This window comes from Sturnira hondurensis, unplaced genomic scaffold, assembly GCF_014824575.4.
Source record: "Sturnira hondurensis isolate 20B ecotype Veracruz unplaced genomic scaffold, ASM1482457v3 Scaffold0008196, whole genome shotgun sequence".
NCBI lineage: Eukaryota > Metazoa > Chordata > Mammalia > Chiroptera > Phyllostomidae > Sturnira > Sturnira hondurensis.
The window spans coordinates 26,055,483-26,076,278 of record NW_028080827.1 but is presented as its reverse complement, the minus strand read 5'-3'; the positions used below and the strand labels follow the sequence as shown (position 1 = coordinate 26,076,278).

At 34.5% G+C, this 20,796-nt stretch overlaps 1 protein-coding gene across 8 annotated transcripts in view; it reads right to left on the bottom strand.

Annotated features, from left to right (window-relative positions):
* Positions 1-20,796, bottom strand: part of KTN1 (kinectin 1) — a 111,284-nt gene that overhangs the window by 26,028 nt on the left and 64,460 nt on the right. For 5 of the 8 annotated variants that reach the window (XM_037054358.1, XM_037054362.1, XM_037054363.1 and 2 more), the window contains exons 13-31: positions 20,592-20,629; positions 19,825-19,915; positions 19,393-19,461; positions 18,830-18,867; positions 18,596-18,677; positions 17,538-17,606; positions 12,694-12,728; positions 12,201-12,291; positions 11,483-11,551; positions 10,639-10,676; positions 9,885-9,975; positions 9,668-9,736; positions 8,534-8,571; positions 7,843-7,933; positions 7,482-7,550; positions 6,563-6,600; positions 4,067-4,157; positions 1,519-1,587; positions 421-458 (exon numbers count right to left, since the gene is read on the bottom strand). In XM_037054358.1, the coding sequence (XP_036910253.1) occupies positions 421-458; positions 1,519-1,587; positions 4,067-4,157; positions 6,563-6,600; positions 7,482-7,550; positions 7,843-7,933; positions 8,534-8,571; positions 9,668-9,736; positions 9,885-9,975; positions 10,639-10,676; positions 11,483-11,551; positions 12,201-12,291; positions 12,694-12,728; positions 17,538-17,606; positions 18,596-18,677; positions 18,830-18,867; positions 19,393-19,461; positions 19,825-19,915; positions 20,592-20,629 (1,214 nt within the window). The remainder of the gene's footprint in view (positions 1-420; positions 459-1,518; positions 1,588-4,066; positions 4,158-6,562; positions 6,601-7,481; positions 7,551-7,842; positions 7,934-8,533; positions 8,572-9,667; positions 9,737-9,884; positions 9,976-10,638; positions 10,677-11,482; positions 11,552-12,200; positions 12,292-12,693; positions 12,729-17,537; positions 17,607-18,595; positions 18,678-18,829; positions 18,868-19,392; positions 19,462-19,824; positions 19,916-20,591; positions 20,630-20,796) is intronic. The other 3 variants (XM_037054360.1, XM_037054366.1, XM_037054359.1) reach the window with 2 other exon arrangements.

The window sequence follows — 20,796 nt, the reverse complement described above, 5'->3', positions numbered from 1 at the left end:
TACAGTTAAAAAAAGAGTCTCCTTAAAAGAGAACAAGCATAAAGATCGTAAGATTTTTTTTTGAAAATGCATAAGCTAAGCTAAAATGTTCTTCATTTAATATTCCACCATGATAGAAGAATAAATGTGAAAATTTAGGTTAAATAAGTAAAAACTTCAGAAAGTATTGTTTAATTTTGATTGTTTTCTGAATGCCCCCAAAATAAAATCTAAATAAAATGTTCAAAGAAATACAAACACCATAAAAGGTACATTAGCTCAGCCAATGGCACAACTAAGCTCTACTGATCTGCAGTTCAAAAGCCAAATAGAAATGTAAAACTTGGGTGACCATTTGCAGTTATATTAAATTGCTTGTTTTAGAACTATTTAATACACAAAAAGTTACTTTTCAAATTATGAATCAAAATTATTACTTACATTTTTAATAGTTCTTCATGTGGGGAAAAAGAAGATGCCTATTAAAAGAGTTAAATGTTATTTCAAAATAAAGCTTCCTAAAAGACTTTAAAAACTTGCCTATTCTCAGATATAAATTAAGACAACGCCAAAGGTAAAAATTACATACATTCTATATATCACCAGGTAATTTTAATAAAAACAAGTACAAACTTATAAAGTACTGAGCCCTAAATAAAATCTTCATTACTACATACTTAAACTTTCTGTTCAACAAATATTTATCAATTCCCCACAAGGTGCTAAGGATGAGTGAATACCTTAAAATTTTCATACTGTGTATTTTCTATCTGACTACACTAAGCTTCTGAAAGTCAAAAAATACCATAAATGAAGTCAAAAGAAAAATTACAAACAGTTAACTTGCCTGTAACAAAAAGATTTTATATAAAGGTATATAGCCCGTCACATATATTTATTCATCGATGACTATAATATCTCAAATTAAATGTCTATATGCTTCTTGTCAACAGGGAGTAATTTTTTTGCCCCTCAAAATGCTTTCTTAATTTATTCATATAGGTTCATAAATTAATTTAAAGGATATTTTTGATAGCATGTTTAAAATTATTTTATTTTAACCAAGCAGAATTATACACCTCAAAAAAGTATTTGAAACAGTAGTAAACTATTACTTATAATATCACACATTTCTTCGTTTCTCTCCAATTATTGATGTTTCATTTGAGGAAGGGAGTGGCTGGGTATACACACAAGTTAAAACTGACCTCTACGGGATTTTAACTGACTTGCTTGAAAAAAATTCTAGACGACCTGAAAACACACACACACACACACACACACACACACACACACACATAGCAGATCTGGAATACAGATCAATGTCATTTGTGCATATTTTATAAAGTATAGGTTTTATCTTGGATATGGCACAGCAAATTGCTTTGATTTTCAGGAAACTTGATAAACACATAAATAAAAACGACATGTACTTTGTTCTCAACGAACAGCCAAAATGGTAAGAATACTTGTAAACCACCATGGGTTATACAATTTTTCACCATATAAATCAATGGCAAGTCACCTGCCAGTACCTACCTGTTGGCAGTTCTGTTGTTTAAGCTGCTCAATTTGGGATTTAAACAATTTGTTTTCATCTTGTACCTCCTATTTAAACAAAAATTAAACATCAATACCCGAACAGAGATTTTTATTCCTTGTATAAACTTTTGAAACATATCATGTAAACCAGGAAAATTCTAAAATCATAAAAATTTTAAGAGGGTATAGTAATCCTAATTATAAAATAACTCAATTATTTAGTACTAGGCTGAAAGTGGGTATGTTTCAATGGAAGAAAGCAGAATCCAGAAACAGACCCCAATACCTATAAGAATTTAGGAGCAGTGGCATTTCAAACCAGTAGGACAAGTTCCAGTGATTCACTGAGCTAGATGCTACTTTGCCGTGGGGGCTGCCCTGCGCACTGAAGATGCTTCGCAGTGCCCGTGGTCCCCACCCACTAGGTGTGACAGCAGCCCTCTGCTAGCTGTGGCCACCACGCATGTCTCCAGGTACTGTTCAAGGTCCCCTGGAGGGCAGAACTGCTGAGGTAAAATAATCATGGATTATTTAATAATGTGGCTAGCCTTTGTTTTAAGTTTAAATGTTATTCTCATAACTTACTCAAAGTACCTAAGGATAAAACATCCAAACAAAAATAAATCATAAACATATTAGAAATATGTGAAATGTTTTTATGGTCATACCATGAGAGATACCTTTTATCCCAAGACTTAAAACTCAAAGAATTACCTACATTGGTGTACATAAAATTAAGACAACAGCAAAGGTAAAAATTACATATATTCTGTATGTCACCAAGCAATTTTAATAAAAACATGCATGTACAAATTTATAAAAAGTACTGAGTGCTAAATAAAATCTTCACTGTTACTGTTACTTCATGTTACTCTTCCACTGTACACAAAAGTTTTAAATTTCCAAAAGGAGGGAAAAAAACACAAATAAAGTCAAAAGAAAAACTTAACCAAACAAATCACCTCACACATGCCAAGATTAATTTCTCTTACATTAAAAAAGGATCTTACAAATTAGTTAAGAAAAGTTAACCCAGAGAAAAAATGTGGGAAAAATTAAAGGCCAATTCATATACAAAGGAGGAGTGCTTATTAACATCCCTAACAACCAAACGCTAATTAAAACAGTCTGACCATCTACCAAGTGTAACATCAAATATTCTGATCTTTGTAGGTGTTGGAGAGGATGAAAAGGAAATGGCCCTCAACTGGTGGGAATGTAAATTAGGAAAAATACTCTTGACACATTCTCCAAGAGTATTATCCAACAAATTTAAAATGAGCCTGTCTGGGAAGGAATGAGAACAGGACAGAACACTCGAGCATGAAATGTGGGCGTGGGTAGTTAGAGACAAGGCAGGCTTCTAAAATCTGCTATTACTTCAAATGAATGTTCTGTAAGTACTTTCAATATTAACTACATGAAGGCAAGGATGAACTAATTTTCTATTTTAACTATCTCTTTCAAAAAGGAAATTTAAAAACCTCTGCAGAAACCTCTGAATCATAATTTCACTTTTAGGAATTTCAGGTACAGATACACCCTCAACAGTATTGAAAATCTGTGTGCAAGAATATTCACTGTAGAATTATTATAACAAGAATCACAACTGTAAATAATCTAGGTATCCATAAACTAAGATGACACAGCCATAAGACAAAATTCCATAATGGCTTTAATGCCATAAAGCCATTAAAAGTAAAAGACAGAAAAATGTTTATGTACAAAGATCTCAAAAAAACATTATTAATTGGGGAGAGGGAGCAAAATACTCATGTATGGTTAAATATAAAAAACAAGTAAGTATACTTATAACAGGGTGCAGAGCAGAGGTCCCCCCAAATAGCAGAGCATGTTCCCCACAAACCTCAACTCGGGGAAGGAGGAGTGGGTGAGCCAATAAGATGCTTTGTGTAACAGTGGCAAGTAAGAGCTGTGCTGCTGCCTCAGGGAAAAGGCACATGTTTTTCCTGAACCACCACAAGGAGATTCAGGAAAAACCGCTGTCCGGTCCGGACCCTGAAGGAGACCTGAAGGAGAGACCTGCTGCAGTGGATGGCAACTCTGAAACCCACTGAGAGCATTTTCCAAAGCGGACAGAGATCTGTGTGAGCAACCAGCTTAAGAACAGATTAGGATGTGGGGAACTTCTGGGCATGGTTTTGGCTTACAGCCTTTTGGGGAGCAAGGGAAGTGCTGGGTTTTGTGACAGAACAAGGCACTGAGGAGAAGTGCTCTCAGCACCACCAAGTTTGGAAACCTGTAAATAAAAACCTGATTTCTTCAACACTGATAGTTGGGCACTGAATCAAGGTGCCACGTGGCCGAGTCCCGATTTGCTTAATTACTTACACACTTGTGCTTGGGCATGTTCTCAAAAGATATGCAAACAAATGATAATAAGTGATCTTTGAGGAATGAGACCCAGTAGGTAGGTGGGAGGGAGAGTCATTCCGTATTCTATTTTCTTTTGCAGTAGTTAAAATTGTTTCAAAAACATCCAAAGACAATATTCACAAAATTAATTTTAAGTAAGCATATTTACCTGTAGCAGTTTTGTTTTGCTAGAAAGATCACTCTCCCTCTCTTTTGGCATACTTTCTACTCTCTTCACTTCATTTTCCTTTTCTTTCAACCTAGAATTTTTACAAAGACCTTATATTTAGTTATATACATAAAGAAGGACAACCAGACTCCATTTCATCTGTAAGATAAAAAAAGATAGCAGAAACAATGCCTATCAGTTTCTTCCCATATTATACCAACTTAAAAGTGTTTTAAAAAACAATTATTTCCAAAATTATTCAACTCAAAGTCAAGTATATCCTAAAACTGCTACAATTTATTTCATACTTAATAGTTCTTAAGGAAGTACAGCTTTATCTAGGATGAAAATTTTAAATGAAAGCTATAATTAGATTAAATTTGGAATACAATTTTATTCCAAAACCTTTGTACTGAAGAGATGCTACATATAATCTAGTCTGGTTCTCTCTAATCCATCATAGATATATCTTACTATATATACAGACCACGTGAATCCCAATTTCCTTTGTCACCTTAAATACAGACCTCTCTAGCATAACACTTAACAATATGAAATGATCTGTTTAACTATATAATTCCTCAGGCAGACACCCATTTTAGCCATTTCAGTATTCATAGTGTCAAAAGGCACAAAATAGGCTCTGAAATAATTGCTGAGTTGAATATTATTTTTATCCCATCTTAATCTAGAATTTCAACATGTTTACTAGGTTTACTTGAAAACTGACAAAAAGCCTCGTGGCTGGTATGTCCCAGTGGATTGAGTGCCAGCCTGTGAACCAAAGGGTCACCGGTTCAATTCCCAGTCAAGGCTCATGCCTGGGTTGCAGGTCAGGTCCCCAGTTGGGGGTGTGCGAGAGGGAACCACACATTGATGTTTCTCTCCCTCTTTCTCCCTCCCTTCCTCTTTCTCTAAAAATAAATAAGTAAAATCTTTTTTAAAAAAAGGTAAGAAAAATGGCAAAAATGCATACACGAAAAGTAAGATTAAGAACTAAAAAGAAACAACAAATCTTAAATGCATATTACTACGTGAAAGAAGCTAATCTGAAAAGGGTACGTACTGTATGACTCAAATCATATGACATTTCTGCAAAAGGCAAAATTATGGGCAATAAAAAGATTAGAGGTTGCCAAATAGCTGGGGGAGGGAAGGCAGAAAAGGTGGGAAGGAAGGAAGGGGAAGGATGGACGAAGGGGTAGGTGGAGCATAAGAAGGAGACTTTGAGGACAGCAAAACAATTTTTTACAACACTGTAAAATGGATATATGTTATTATACATTCCTGAAAATCCATAGACTGTACAAGACAAAGAATGAACCCGAATGGAATCCATAAACTTTAGTTAATAACAATGTATCAATCTTGGTTCATCAATTATAACAAATGTACCACTAATACAAGATGTAAATAATAAGGAACATAGTGGAGGGAGGTATATAGGAAATCTATACTTTTCTCTCAATTTTTTTGTGTAAATCTACAACTGCTTCCCCTACAAAATACTCTAGTAATTTTTTAAAAATGTGAAGTAGAAATAAATCTACAATTACATACTTTAAAGATCAATATAATTACTTTAAATAGGCCACAATCATATTCTAATCTAGGACTAAGCATGACAAAAGCACCTAGACAGTTATACAATACCCACAAGATAAACAATTAGTTATACAAATGAGCAATCTTAGTGCCGAGAATAGAGGCATCTCCTTTGTCTTCCTGAAGGCAACGACCTAATATATATTCTCAGTATCTTACTTCTAAAGACACAGATTATTAGGCTACTTCTTAAATATCAGTAAAGACTGACGACATCACACCAAAGCAAAAACCTCTTAAAGGTAATTCTAGAGGGGACCAAAAAGATAAACTCCAGGTACCCTTTTCACCACTGTAAACTGATTTACTTTAAGAGAACAGTCTTTGTAGGATAAAAATTTTTCTAAGGCAAACACCTACAAAGACTGATACCTCTTATGCTAATCAGATACAATATTTTTACTACTCTGCACAGCATACCCGACAAAACAGCAGATACCCTTTTCCCCAATAAACAAGTTACTTTTATAGAAAGAGTGAATATTTATTATCAAGATTATAGTTAAAATTAGCATCTGGTTAATTCAAAGATATTCTTTCAAATACTAAAATAATTTTAACTTGAAATAGTTCTAACCTCTCTTTACAAAAATTGCATACTTCTGTTTTTTAAGAAAAAAAGAAATGTAAAACCAGTCTATATGAAGCAGAAAAAATATTTCAGAAAATGGATCTGAAGGATTTGTAAAGAATAAAGTCTCCAGGTCTTTGAAAGCACTTAAAGGGCCCATGTTTTATTAGAGGAACGGGGACTTTGCTTATGGGCCTCTGGACTACAATTCCTACTTAATGAGAAATTTAACGACACAGAAAAAACTCATTAAAATATTCAAGCATGTTTTGAAAAATAATGAGAACTTGCTCTTTAAAGTGCTAGCTCTGTATACTTACACAGTCCCAAGTTCTCCAAATTGTGGTGCAGAACATACCTAGGAAACAGATTCCCACTTTCAGTTCTAACGTTAAAAAGACCAGGTACTATAACAGATACATACACAGAATACCTCACCAATTATACAGAAACATAATTATATGTGATAAATTTAAGACTGTGTCATTTATGAAACAGAAACAATAAATTTTAACTTAATTTTTTATTTTTAGTGGTTTTTTTTTTTAGTTAACAGACGTTTTAGGACACTTTTAAGTTTACAAACAATTAATTGACTATTACAAAGTTTTAACTTAATTTTTAATATCCATTTTTTAAAACAATTACACATTAATATACCAATTAAATACAGACACTTAAGGATAAGCTTAATAGTCTACCTGAAAATGTAAGGACAGAAATTGCTTTTAGGTTTAGGCTAACAAATCAAAAAAAAAAAACTGACTTGACAGGGATAAAAGTTAACTTATTTTATCAACAAAAAAACTATGGTACAACAATAATCTTTTTAAAGGTTAAAAATACATCTTTATTAATCAATATTAAATTAAACAACTTTCTAGTTCCACATCAGTAATGTCATGAAGCCTACGAATCTTTTCAAATTAAATTTATTGGGGTAACATTGGTTAATAAGATTATATAGGTTTTGAGTGCACAACCCTGTGATGTATCATCTGTACAATGCACTGTGTGCCCACCACCCAAAGCCGAATCTTCGGTCACCATATATTTCACCCCCTTTACCCTTCATGACCTCCACACTCCCTTCCCATACTGTTGTCTGTGTCTATGAGTTTTACAATAATTTTAAAAGCAAAGCAACTCAGAGAACATATTACTTTATTTGCTTTCTAATACAGTAAAGTCAATATTTATATTGTTATGGAATATGCTGGTAGCCTGTTTATACTATACCTCTTTCAAGTTATGTTGTGTTACCTCCTGAATATGAGCTTTCAAAGATTCATTTTCTTCTTGAAGATCCTGAAAAAGAATAGGTGTGAACTGAATTGCTGTTCCAGTATAAAAGAAGTTCTTTAGCCCTGGCTGGTGTGGTTCAGTAGATTGAGTGCTGGCTTACAAACTAAAGGGTCGCTGTTCGATTCCCAGCACATGCCTTGGTTGTGGGGCAGGTCCCTGGTGGGCGGGGGGGGGGACAGGCAACCACATATTGATGTTTCTCTCTCTCCCTTTATTTCTCCTTCCCTTCCCCTGTCTACAAATAAATAAAATATTTTGGGGAAAAAGTTGTTTACTTTTATTTTTATCTTCTCACCTGTAACCATTTCCCTCTATTGGCTAGATCTTTCTCCTTCTCTTCTAAAACAGTCTTCATGGCATTCATGTCTTCCTCCTTTCCTTTTAATCTGACAGTAAGTTAAAAAGAACTATCAATGAAAACATTATAGGACCATACAAAGCAAAATTAGTATCTACTATAAAGTATATTTTAGGTTATATTTATAGCCCAAACTAATTAAGTTAAAAAGTTAATATTTTAAGTGTAAAGACATACAAGATTTTAGAATATCAAAATAAGAAACATAAGATGATTAAATCCATCTATCACTATAGACCCAGATATTAAATAAATTAGGGTAGCTCTACTCTCACCTCATACCAAGCTGTTTAAGTCAATACAAATTTAGACAGATTACAACTGGTTTGGGTATGAAATATATGACCAGTTTCACAGTGGCTATTAAAATGAGCAAAAAGCATCATCTCAATTTAAAGTCATATTCAGATTATAAATCATGAAAAATAAAACTTCCCAATCTATCCTTATTCCCCCAAAAAATTTTACAGGTTAAATACTAATGAAAACTGAAGACATTGAGGTTATAATTTGATAGCCCCTAAAATATTACTTGAAATCAAACAAAAAGAAGCTATGACTTTCATTATAATTGCATTGAACTTGCTGAAAAGAGATATTAAAGAGAAATGAAAGAAATGGTACTTACAAGTTCTGAAGCTCCTGAACTTGAGAAGTGATACATAACTGAAATACAAAGAAAATAGCAACTCATAATCCTTTCAATTTACCTTATTAAAGTTTTATGATAAACTTTAAAATAGATACATTCCAAATTACAAAAATCCTAGCTGAATTATTCATGCCAAAATAAGATATGTTTTAATTTTGTCATTTCTTGACTCCAGTGACAGTAAGAGCAACCAATTCAAAATGGAGGGTAACAGGGCAGGTGGTGGTAAGGAATACAGTTATGAATAATGAGTCTAAATAATGTGATACTTCTGTGATTGTGAAAATTAAAACATTAACCCGCCCGCAAACCTCCCTACCATATCAGAGCTCCTACTTCTGAATCTTCAAGGCCAGCTACTCAGCAGCACTCTATACCGTCCCTCTTTAATCTCCTTTTCTTATCATATACAGTTTATAACAGAACCTTTTATCCCACATAGTTCCTTCAAATCTTGGCTTAGATGTCAATTCCTCAGGAGACTTTCCCGACCTCTCAATCTATATTTAGAGGAGTCTCATCTTTTCATCATAATACTCCATTTCATTCAGCACATTATCTTCAATCACTAACATAATGCTTTGACAAGTAGGGAGAACTCCAATGTTGTTGAATGGATTTTTTGGATGAATGAATGAATCATCTCTTCCATGCAATCTCACCTTTTTTCAATGAAGCCTTATTAGATTAAATTCACCAAAACCCATCTATTTCCAGTAACCACTTCTACCTCTGAAATCCTCCAATGAAATCTGTGCTTTGTTCCAAAGGCAAATATTGAGCAATATATATTCTATAACAAAACATTTCAGTTCATGCAGTTAAGAAAATGTTAAAAGATTTACCAAAGTGTTTTGCGTTTTAAATTGGTAAACTAAAATGAAACAATACAGAAAATTTTCCAAAAAAGAATCTTAAGAGTTCAAACATAGTGATTAAAATATCAAGAACAATTTCTCAAATCAGGCAAAAAAATTAAAAGTGAGTAACACAATATACTTACATCACACTACTAAAACTTTTTTCCCCAAGAAACAAGAAAAAAACCAAAGAGCTCATAAATACACATACACTAACATATCTGTCATGCTATGGCTCTGGGATTTTTACCTGTTGAGCCTTTTCAAGCTGGACATTTCCTATTTCTTCTTTTAGAGCCTCTATTTCCTGTTTCAAATCCTTGACAATGACAAAACAGACAAGATTGGACAATGGAAACACAGAAATTGACATAAAATGCAATGTACAGACAAACACATGAAATTAAATGGTATTCACTAAAGCTGATAAACAAAAACAAACAACACAGTTTTCTCTCTCACAATACCTGAATAGTTTTCTCCTTATTAGCAACTTTGAGAAGTTCAGCTTCCAGAAGCTCTTCCACAGACTTGATCTTTCCATCTTTCTCATGAATTCTTAAAGAAATGCAGTATTAAATTTGAGTAAGAATCATCACCAACTAAGAATACCACCAAATAATGAAAAAGCTCACCAAATGAATTCTCCCCACTTTAAGTAAAATAACAACATACATAGTAGAAATACTTAAAGCTCTTTCTACATGAGAAATAATTGGTACTACCAAGTGACTGAACCCTATGTTAACAAGGAGAAACTGGTGACATGCCTCAAAAGTACACAAAAGAATAAAAGACTTGTACCCTGAAGAACAGTAGGGAGAATGAACCTCCCCTTAACAATATTGGGTCTTAGGGCAACAAAAGCTGTGACAGAACTTATACACAATTATGACATCAAACTTTCTAGACATCTCAGAAAGAAGATACAAGCAAGGAACTTATCTCCCTATCCAATAAAGCCTATTATTTAGTAATTCCTACCACAGAAACAGAAAATTAACAATTCAATGTCACAAGTTAGGAAAATAAATGGAATCAATTATGGAAATAAAATTTTTAGCAATCACATTGTACTGAGGAAATCATAGCCTACCCCACCAATGAAAAATTCTAGAGTGAAAGGTAACAACTATGTCAACTGCACAATAAAACAAGATTCATCGGCACTAAGAAAACAGACCAAAAGAGGAAGACCAGTTTAATAATGTCATCACTTACACTTTTTTAAGTTCTTCAACTAGAGATGCAAAAGAGACCTGGAAATAGAAAGTAATCCTAGTTAATCATGTGGTCTAAATATAAACGGGTCAGAAATAGAAAATATGTTATCCTTACTACACCAAAATCCAAATGGGAAAAGTAAACCCAGGAATTAATTCTGGATTTTAACATTATAATTATGAAAATGGGAAGCACTTTCAAAGTAAGCAGCTTTAAGGCTACTTATGGTAAGTGCAGGACAAAAGAAAAATCAACACACAAATGCTAAAATTATAGAATTAATAATTCTAACAAGATAAAGAGAAAATTCAACTAAAAATTACATAATTTTTGCCCTGGCTGGTGTGGCTCAGTGGATTGAGCGCCAGCCTGCAAACCAAAGGGCCCCGGGTTCAACTGCCAGTCAGGGCACATGCAAGCCAGGTTCCCCGGTAGGGGGGTGCTTGAGAGGCAACCACATATTGATGTTTCTCTCTTTCCCCCTCCCTTCTCCTAATAAATCATTTTTAAAAATTACCTCATTTTAGGTAGCCTCTTCTACCATTATCTAAATGAATTTCACTTTCTATTTGTGTACTTAAAACCTTTTATCACTTGTCGTAAGAAGCAATGACCTACGCAGAGTACTCTACCTAGTGCTTTCGACAGTCAGCATCCAATAAAGTGCTGCCTCTACTCCTGATAAACAAGTCGCTGATCATTTACACAGTAAAGCTAGAATTGACAAATCCCACTTTGCAGAAGGCAGGAACAGACAAAACAATACATTCTTGCTTATGTTTGAATGTAACAGGTTTGTTCACTGTTTTAAAGAAAATGGTTGCAGGATCTAATACATTACCTGATCATTCTGCTTAGCCTTTAAGTCCTGAACTTCTTTCATCAAGGATGAATTTTCTGTTCTTATTGCCTTTTTCAAAGACACATAAGCAGAACATAGTTTAATTTTCTGGAAAAAAATAGCTATTTCAAAATAAACAAGCTTCTTGTTTTTCTTTAGCTGACTCTCTCTCTCTGGAAGGCCCAAAAACCTCACTTCTTCTACCAGCCTACAATCCTGTGAGCTAACCAAATAGATTTTTAATTCAATTATCCCCAAAAAGTATTTCTATTTATGTTTCCACAATCTTACAACCACAAAGCACACCACTTGTCACACTAAACTCAAAATCACCTTTTTAAATTACTTCTTCCGGGACCCTATCCACCCTACTCAAAGTAGTTAATGGTAACCATCAAAGAGAGCCGCAGTCTCTCCTTTCTCTGGCCTCTAATACTATCTCATGAACCTATGAAGTCTGCTGGTGATCACTGACTATAATTTGAGCATAGGTGGAAGTAGGGAGCATATTTTACAAACCATAACAACATCTACATCATTAAAGCAACGAATGCTATAATCAATTATGCATTTTTGTATTTCTAATAAAATCTTAAATCTAATGGAAAAAATGTCATAAAATGTGGGTAACTTATGCAGCTTAAAAGCTATGGGAAAAATGTTACACAAAGTACAGTAAAATCCCTTCACAAGAAAAACAAATCTAAAAGTGCTTTACATTCAGTTCCTCTTCTTTAGTGGCCACCTGAATAAGTCCAGTTTCAAGTAATTCTTCCACAGTCTTCAACTTCTCATCTTTTTCTTGAATACTGTAATTATAAATTTAAAACATATGTATGAACTACTTTACAAGGTAAATGAATAACATCATTCCTAAATATTTTACATGGACTAACTCCTGTGTCCATCATTCCTTATAATATTTAATTCTAGAAACATTTCTGAGAATCACTGATTATGGTCTAAGGGTACTTCTTCTTTTCAAGTAATGCATGTTTACATGTTAACCTAAACAAATAACTCAGTCACACACAACACCCACAAACCTAATATAATCCCAAATCAAATCACTCAACGGCATGCCACTCTCATCCATTATGAAGGACAAAAGGAATTTTAAGAACCTAGATTAATATAGTTAATAATTCTGTTATCTCAAATTTGGTAGAAGTGAGTGATTAAAATATAAATAGAAAATTATAAACTCTTACCATTTTTCCATTTGTTCCACAACATTTTTATTAGGCTAAAATAAAAATCACCAAAAAGAGTTCAGTTTATCAACTTTGCATTGGGTAAAACTACTTTAAAAATAGAATTCCATGAAAATTGTTTAGTTTTAAATAAATCCAATATTTAGGGAAATGATCCATATTTGAAGACTGCTAATAATTAAAGAATTTACCAAACTTAAAACAAAAGAGAAGCAGCTACACAAGAGAAAATGAAGTACCAAAGGGGCTAGTATGTTATGAATAATTTTTTAATTACTACAAAAGAAAATCTTAAGGATAAGGAGAGAATTTGTCTGAGGTCCTTTACATTAATAAATGCAGTTCTTCAAATATAAAAAAAACAAAGGTTCTAAGGTCTCAAAGGCCAGGAAAGGCTTTGTTCTTTCTTTGTATAAATAGATATTTTAACTTTTAAAACGAAAGTACAACATTTATATAGGCAAACATTGATGTTATATAACCACCACCCAGACCAATATTTAGAACTGATCATAAATTTCAGAAGCAACATACAAACACATCCTCCTTGCAAAGCATTAAAACACGACATGTAAGTTGGCCCCTCCTGCCATCCCTCCATACACACACAGGTCCCCATGGTCATACTTTATCATGTGTCCAAAAGCAGGGCTTCCCCTCAGCATCCCTAGGCCTTCGGGCAGCTAAGCACCCTGACAAAACAGGCTGAGAGGCTTTTTCCTGGAACACTGTCTGGCACCCATCCCTACCTGCCCTCTCCTAATTTCACTAATTTCTCAGTTTTTTCCAATGTTATTACAACCACTTTTAACACACACTATTATTTTTTTCCATTTTAAATCCAAACCCTAAAATGCATCCACTTTTCTTCTATGCCTTAGGTTAGGCTCTCAGCTTTACTGATCTCAGCTAAGACAACACCCCAATTCTTCTCCCTGCCTCTAGTCCATTAAGGGTTAGGTTGTAAGAAGATTTTTCAAACAGGAAAAATTTTTCCTACCATGAGAAAGGAGATAGGTGTTTTCTTTTCTTTTTTTTAATATTTCTAAATTTTTTTAGAAGCTGATTTTTTTTTAAGATTTTATTTATTTGTCTTTAGAGAGGAAGGGAAGGAGAGAAGGAGAGAAATATCAATGCATGGTTGCTTCTTGTGAGTCCCCTGCTGGGAACTGGCCTGCAACCCACGCATGTGGCCTGACTAGGAATCGAACTGCGATCGTGTGGTTCGCAGGCCTTCGCTCAATCCACTGAGCTACACCAGCCAGGGCAAAACTGCATCTTATATAATAATGAATTCTTCTACAATAAAATACAACCAGAAAGCAGGGCAAAGAGAAAAAACTTCCTGTCCCCATAGTTTTATTACTTAATAACCTTAACCACTGAATCTTTTTAAAAGATTTTATTTATTTATTTTTAGAGAGAGGGAAAGGGAGGGAGAAAGAGAGGAAGAGAAACATCAATGCATGGTTTCCTTTCACACACCCCCTGCTGGGGACCTGGCCTGCAACCCAGGCATGTGCCCTGACTGGAAATCAAACCAAGGGCTCTTTGGTTCACAGGCTGGAGCTCACTCCACTGAGTCACACCAATAGAATAAGAATAAAAAGTTGCCCTGGCTGGTGTGGCTCAGTGGATTGAGCACCATCCTGCGCACCGAAAGGTCTCCTGTTTGATTTCCAGAGGGAAAGGCTGGGGCTGAGCGTCCCTAAGGCACTGCGGGTGCCTTAGTGGGTACACAGTGGGTGCTCAAAAACACAGTGGTCTAACCAAAAAATAAAAAGGACATCTAAGGTCCCCCACCCCCAAGAAAGTTTTATTTTATTCAGAATCAATGAGATCTTTGTAACTAATCTGTTTGCATCACCTACCCACAGGCTGACACCCCAAAGGGAGCGTTCTCTTTAGTGCACTGACAGGTTGCCGCCTTACCCAGTATTTGTCAACTTTCTGCTTCCTACACCTCAAGAAACAACAACCTGGCATCACTGATGGTTTCTGCTTCAATAAACCTTATCTTTTCCTCCAGGATATAAATCCATGGGGCGAAAGGACTAAACTCTTTTTAGTCCTTTTGTCCTGTAGTCCTTCATAACTGAACTGCTCACCTCTCAACTGTCACTTGGAATTCTGACTGGGTGGCAAAGGGTTAAAGAAAAGTGGAGATGGAAAAAATGAAAATTATACTAATCTTTATCTTTTCTTTCATTACCAATAGCAATAACAATGACCAGAAAAAAGGTCCTAGATACGGTTCTTGGTCTGCCAAGATGAGATAGCTAAGTCAGAACTACAACCAAAAAACCACCAGTCACATGCTTATTACAATTCTTTTAAAAAGAGCTTTCAGAACAAGAGGAAAAAAATCTAATTACCAAGGAGCTTAACTTAGTACCACAAAGTGAGTTCCCACTCTTATCGAATAATTTTTAAGAAAAAAAAAAACTCAAATGACTATGAAATTTTGTTCTGTGGACTATTTATAAAACTTCATGAAACTTATTTTTAAAAATTCAACCTGATGCTAAAAGTTATTTTAATAATATTTTAAAGTACAGAGTAACCTTACAGTAGATAAAAGGTTAAGAAAGAAATTAGAGGAGCTTAAAAAATCCTTTTTTATTATTAACTGTTACATGTGATAGTTTACATAAGATACTAGAATAGCAAGTTTTAGGGCATCATACTACCCAACTTCAAGAAACAGAAAAATTTAAAGCTAATGGTTTTACTCTTGTCTAATGATGGAGAATACCATTTTTAATACAGAACAAAAGTTAAAATGTTTTTTAAAATTCAGTGGGAGTTATCAGCACCTCTACGACTGAAATTTTAGAATAGATTCAGAAGTTTCTAGGCATTTGTTTCTATCTCCCATGAACTTAATTTTAGAAAGTATGAACTTTATATATTGAAATAGATGTTTCAGAATCTCTGATAACCAATTTACAAAAAATACATTCTGCTTTTCTGGGTAAGAATTAACACACCCCAAAAACACCTATCGTATTTAATCTAATCTAAGTCATTGATGTGGCATCTGACAGCCAGTACTTAGGTAGCACTCAAAACTTCAAAGGCTGCCAACTAAACTGAAACTAGAGACTGTAAGACACAACCGGACTTCAGAGATGGATAATAAATTAAGTAGTAGTACTAAATGATAATGGAAAACAAAATACAATTGAAATATTGCATCTCTTATAAACTATACCACAACAAAGTGAAATAAGATTAAGATTTAAAATATGACTTGACACCATTTTAGGATTGTAGAGGCATGAAGTCATATGCCTGCATTAAATATCTGTTCCGAATTTTCTCACCTACTACATTTAGTTTGCAAGGGTAAAGAAAATACAAATGATAAAGATTAAGCAAAGCACTTAATATCAACTGAAGAAGGAAGAAAAATAAGTGGATTACTTCTTGACGAGCAAACAGATGTTAACAAAATACTTCCACGGCATTTGGCACAGCTACTTATAACAATTCAATACCTGTATAAATGTGAATTTTAAAATAAAAAAGGAAGCACACACCTATAAAGCAAGAGCTATTGTTTGTAATAACTTACATTTCAGCTTCTAATAAAAGTGAATTCTAAAAACTTCACAGCATTTACAAACACATGCAAAGCTTCTATTTTTTTTTTTAATTTTATTTATTTATTTATCTTTAGTGGGGAAGGAGAGAGGGAGAGAAACATCAATGTATGGTTGCCTTTTGTGCGTCCCCTGCTGGTAGTTAGCCTGCAAGGAACTGGCCTGCAACCCAGGCATGTGCCCTGACTGGGAATCGAACCACGATCGTCTGGTTTGCAGGCCTGCGCTCAATCCACTGAGCTACGCCAGCCAGGGCCAAAGCTTCTATTTTTTTAGAGATTTTATTTATTTACCTTCAGAGGGGAAGGAAAGGAGAGAGGGAGAGAAATATCAATGTATGGTTGCCTCTCATGCATTCCCCACTGGGAACTGGCCCGCAACCCAGGCATGTGCCCCGACTGGGAATCAAACCGCGATCCTGTGGTTTGCAGGCCAGCGCTCAATCCACTGAGCTACACCAGCCAGGGCGCAAAGCTTCTATTTTAACGTGTCAAGAATCTCTAGAATAGTTTTAAAAACTGAGATTTGAAGAGCTGTACAGAAGAGTATGAAGGCAAGTCTCAGAAACAGGCATAAAGTAGACATTGCCTGGGGCTCTGGTCCAGGCAGCCATGCTTGTTCGGGCCGATACAGTTCTGGTGGCTTACTGTAAATATAGGAAAAGTGTGCTGGTGGTAGAGGCTGGAAATGAGATGGAAAAAGTAAATATTCTAAGGGAAAGATTTCCCTTATTAAGATTTAAGATGTTTATGTGCTTAGCCTAAGCACATAAACTTGCCCATTTAAATCCACCAAGTTTATGAAATAAATAAAATGGGAAAGACTTGGAACAAGAGGTTTCATAAAGGTTAAGCAATTTGATCAGTGTCACTCTGCTTGAAGTTCTGGATTAGGTTTCAAATCCACTCTCTTTTTTAAGAAACCATGCTGCCTTAGAGAAAGTCAGGCTCCAAGTGTAAAGACTTTTATCCTGAAACACTTTTCTTTTACACTTTTCTTTCTTTTGGGGGTGGGGGGGTGTGCTGATAAACATTTCAGCATTAACTTCCTCTCAGGAAGAAAAATTATATTTTACTTAATTTAGCTGTTTGATAAGCACAGGAAAACAGAAATGCAATGAAAAGACATATCTATACTTAAGCAAAATTTCTCAAAATGAATGAGTTGGTTACTATTTAAGAAGCAGACCTTATAATACATTGGATATTCTACTTTGTAAGTCATGAAAAGCCTTACCTGTTCAGAAATAAGAGTCTGTAGCTTCTGAACTTCTAATTGTAATGCTTTGTTTTGGTCACTTAAAATCTGGGAGACAGAATCTCAAGTTACTGTTTTATTAAGAAAATGTTAACAAAGCAATCATCTGAATGAGTTCTTGAAAAAAATCAAGCCCATGTTATTGTTTTAAGTACTAATAAAGAGATAGGTAAATTACACACCGACGTACATAAGTATGCAAATCATGAACTGTATGATTTGCAAATCTCACATGCTTCCATTTCTCGGTTTCAATGAATACATTCGAGACTACTAGTATAAAGTACATGCACAATAATCTCTAAAACCACAATTTCTACTGAGCCCCCTAATTCAGTCATGTGGTTTATCCCAAAATGGTACTGAAACTGTTTTCATGTGTATTTCAAAGAGTTGAACAGTTTACGCCAACAGAATTTGGGAAACCCTGCTTTCATTACGTGAGTGCATAGGGGTGTCCAACCTGCAGCCTGTGGCTGCATGCAGCTCAGGATGGCTGTGAACACAGCCCAACACAAAATCACAAATTTACTTGAAACATTAGGAGATTTTTTGTGACTATATGTCACAATGTATTTAATGTGTGGCCCAAGACAACTCTTCTTCTTCCAGTGTGGTGCAGAGATGCCAAAAGGTTGGACACACCTCACAGAATTCCTATTAAATAAAAGCAAAAAAGAAAAAGGAAATCATACTACATACAGAGATGCACCCTGGCAATCAGAATGCTCTGCAGCACTCAAGCTGGTTGGCCATGAACCAGAAACTAGCACCACACCAACAATGTAGGCAGATAAAACCATCACAAACTACCAACTAAAACAAAACTGTGAGAAAAAGCTGTGGGAAAACAAATTTCAAAAGTCTATTTAAGAGTCAAGATAATCAAGGCAAAAAGTGTACAACGAAATTCACCATTTGTATAAGCCACCAAAAGAAACTACAGACACACTGCTTCAGTACTTCTAGATTCACTTCAACTGAAAACTATTACAAAGTTCTTCAAAAAGGCTGAGTTGACAAGCTTAATCACACACCTTAAATTCTTCCATTTTGTTTGAAATTTCACACTGTAGCTGCTCTTCAAGCAAACTTATCTTATCATCCTTAACGTGAATACTATGGGGGAAAAAAGCAATTGAAATACTTCACATATTCAGAAAATTCACATAAATTACATGCACAACTATCAGCTATAAGCAGCAATATGTTCTGTAATTACACTGGACATAAACATAGAACAGCCCCATGTACGCCAATACATCGCTCACCTTTTTTGCATTTTCTCCAGTTCATGTGCTGCAGCAGCCTGTGTTTAGAATGAGATTAGAATTACATCATTTCTCAGGAAACACTCTAAACTGCCCTTTTACTTTACTTTTTTTACATATTAAAAAGTTACATGTTCACATATGTGGACAAAAGTTAAAGCAGTATCATACATTGCTGTAATATTTTTGGCTGTCCAGTATCTTGTACTTCTCAGTGACAAACTTTCATCCTAATAAAAAGATATATCCTTTTTAAATTAAATGGCAAAGGCCAAAACATATCAGCACAGTAGAATGTTATAACTGTTCCTCTGGTATCTCAACGGTGGTCAATTCACTGGATCAAACACTGATTTCAACGGGAAACTAGTTAACATCTAAGCGGGTGGTGAGAGTCATAGTCAAACGGAAGAGGGTCACAACAACACACCGCACAGCCAGCCCGGGTAGCCGGTACCCTTACGCACTATCTACAGAGTAAAATGAGGGCGTGCGATACCAATAATATAAGTATAAATGAACTGAAAATATGAGGTAAATGCTGAAAAGCTATAGAGATCTACCTGTTCATTTGCCCGGGCCTGTAATTTTTGCACTTCAGCTTTTAATAAAAAATTCATATTCTGAATATCCTAGAGTAAAAAGGAAAAGTGGAATTAGAAATATTAATATAACTAATGTTGAAGTTGTAAATCTCTTTTCTATTTAAGCAAAAGTTTCAAAGTCTCACTTTGAAATTTCTTAAATTAAAAAGAGAAACCATTAATATCTGTTGTTTAGCATATTTCCCCAATTATTGTAAATTAGATCATGTGAGAAAAACCCTTTAAACTTTTCCTCTTAGATGGCTAAAAGGGATTTATGCAGTTAGAAAAATACTTTTCAAATGAATTCTGGAGTATTTTCCCATTCTTCACAGACTTATATACTGATTGCAAGATCAGGGTAATTCACTGCCTGTAAAATACTGCAGCCATTTATAATAATTACTGTACCTTAAGTTCCTCCTCTTTACTTGTTAAATGATCATGTTGATTTGCTAAAGAATCTTCAGTCTGCTTTATCTGCTTATCCTTTTCTGCAATCCTTTAACAAGAAATGTTTGTACATTCAATAAACATTTAGAAGTTAAATCACAAATCAAAGGGTTGAAAGAAAGCCTTAAATATGATCATCCTCACTTCAGTAGTTTCTCACATAAACGTACCCCCCATCTGTTAGCTCCTTTCAGCTTAGGAATCGCTGTCATATGCATTACTACAGCTCCCTAAAATACCTATCCCTATTTTAAAACTTCAGATTAAAGAATTAATTTTTTTTAAACTACAAGCATGACAATGTCAAAACCATACTTTAGGCCTTTGAACTCAATTACATAATACAAGAAAAACCCAGAACTTTGTTTTGGGTACCACCAAACAATTAAGATGCAGAGTACCTACAACTATCTATTAGACACAACAACTAAATTACTTCCACTGATTTCAAATTACAATCACCTCTCCCACATAAATGCTCAAGCCCACATGAAAAAAATTCCCCCAACTCTTTTTACAAGGTACACATAAAAACACCTTTCCTGATACAGTACAGATCACTAGGGGGATACTGGGGGAGAAGGGAGCAAAAGTTGTTCCAAATCTACTTGAGAGTATTTTCTGAACAACTTGCAATATAAAATTAATTCTAAGTACTGAATCTAACAGGTATCTGTTAATGGTGACTAAGCAATTGTAAGAGAAATGTATAAAGGCAGGCTTACACTTTATGTAATTCTTCTGCGAGAACTGAAGCAGAGGTCTAAGAAAGAAAAACAGGTGTCAACATAAAAGCATATAAGACAAACTTTACAAGTTGTACAATAATCATCATAACAGATTTAAAACTTAAAATAAATTAATGTACCTTAAAATTATTAAGGTAGCATCTGGCCCATGATAAGTGTGCAATAAACAGTAGCTATTATT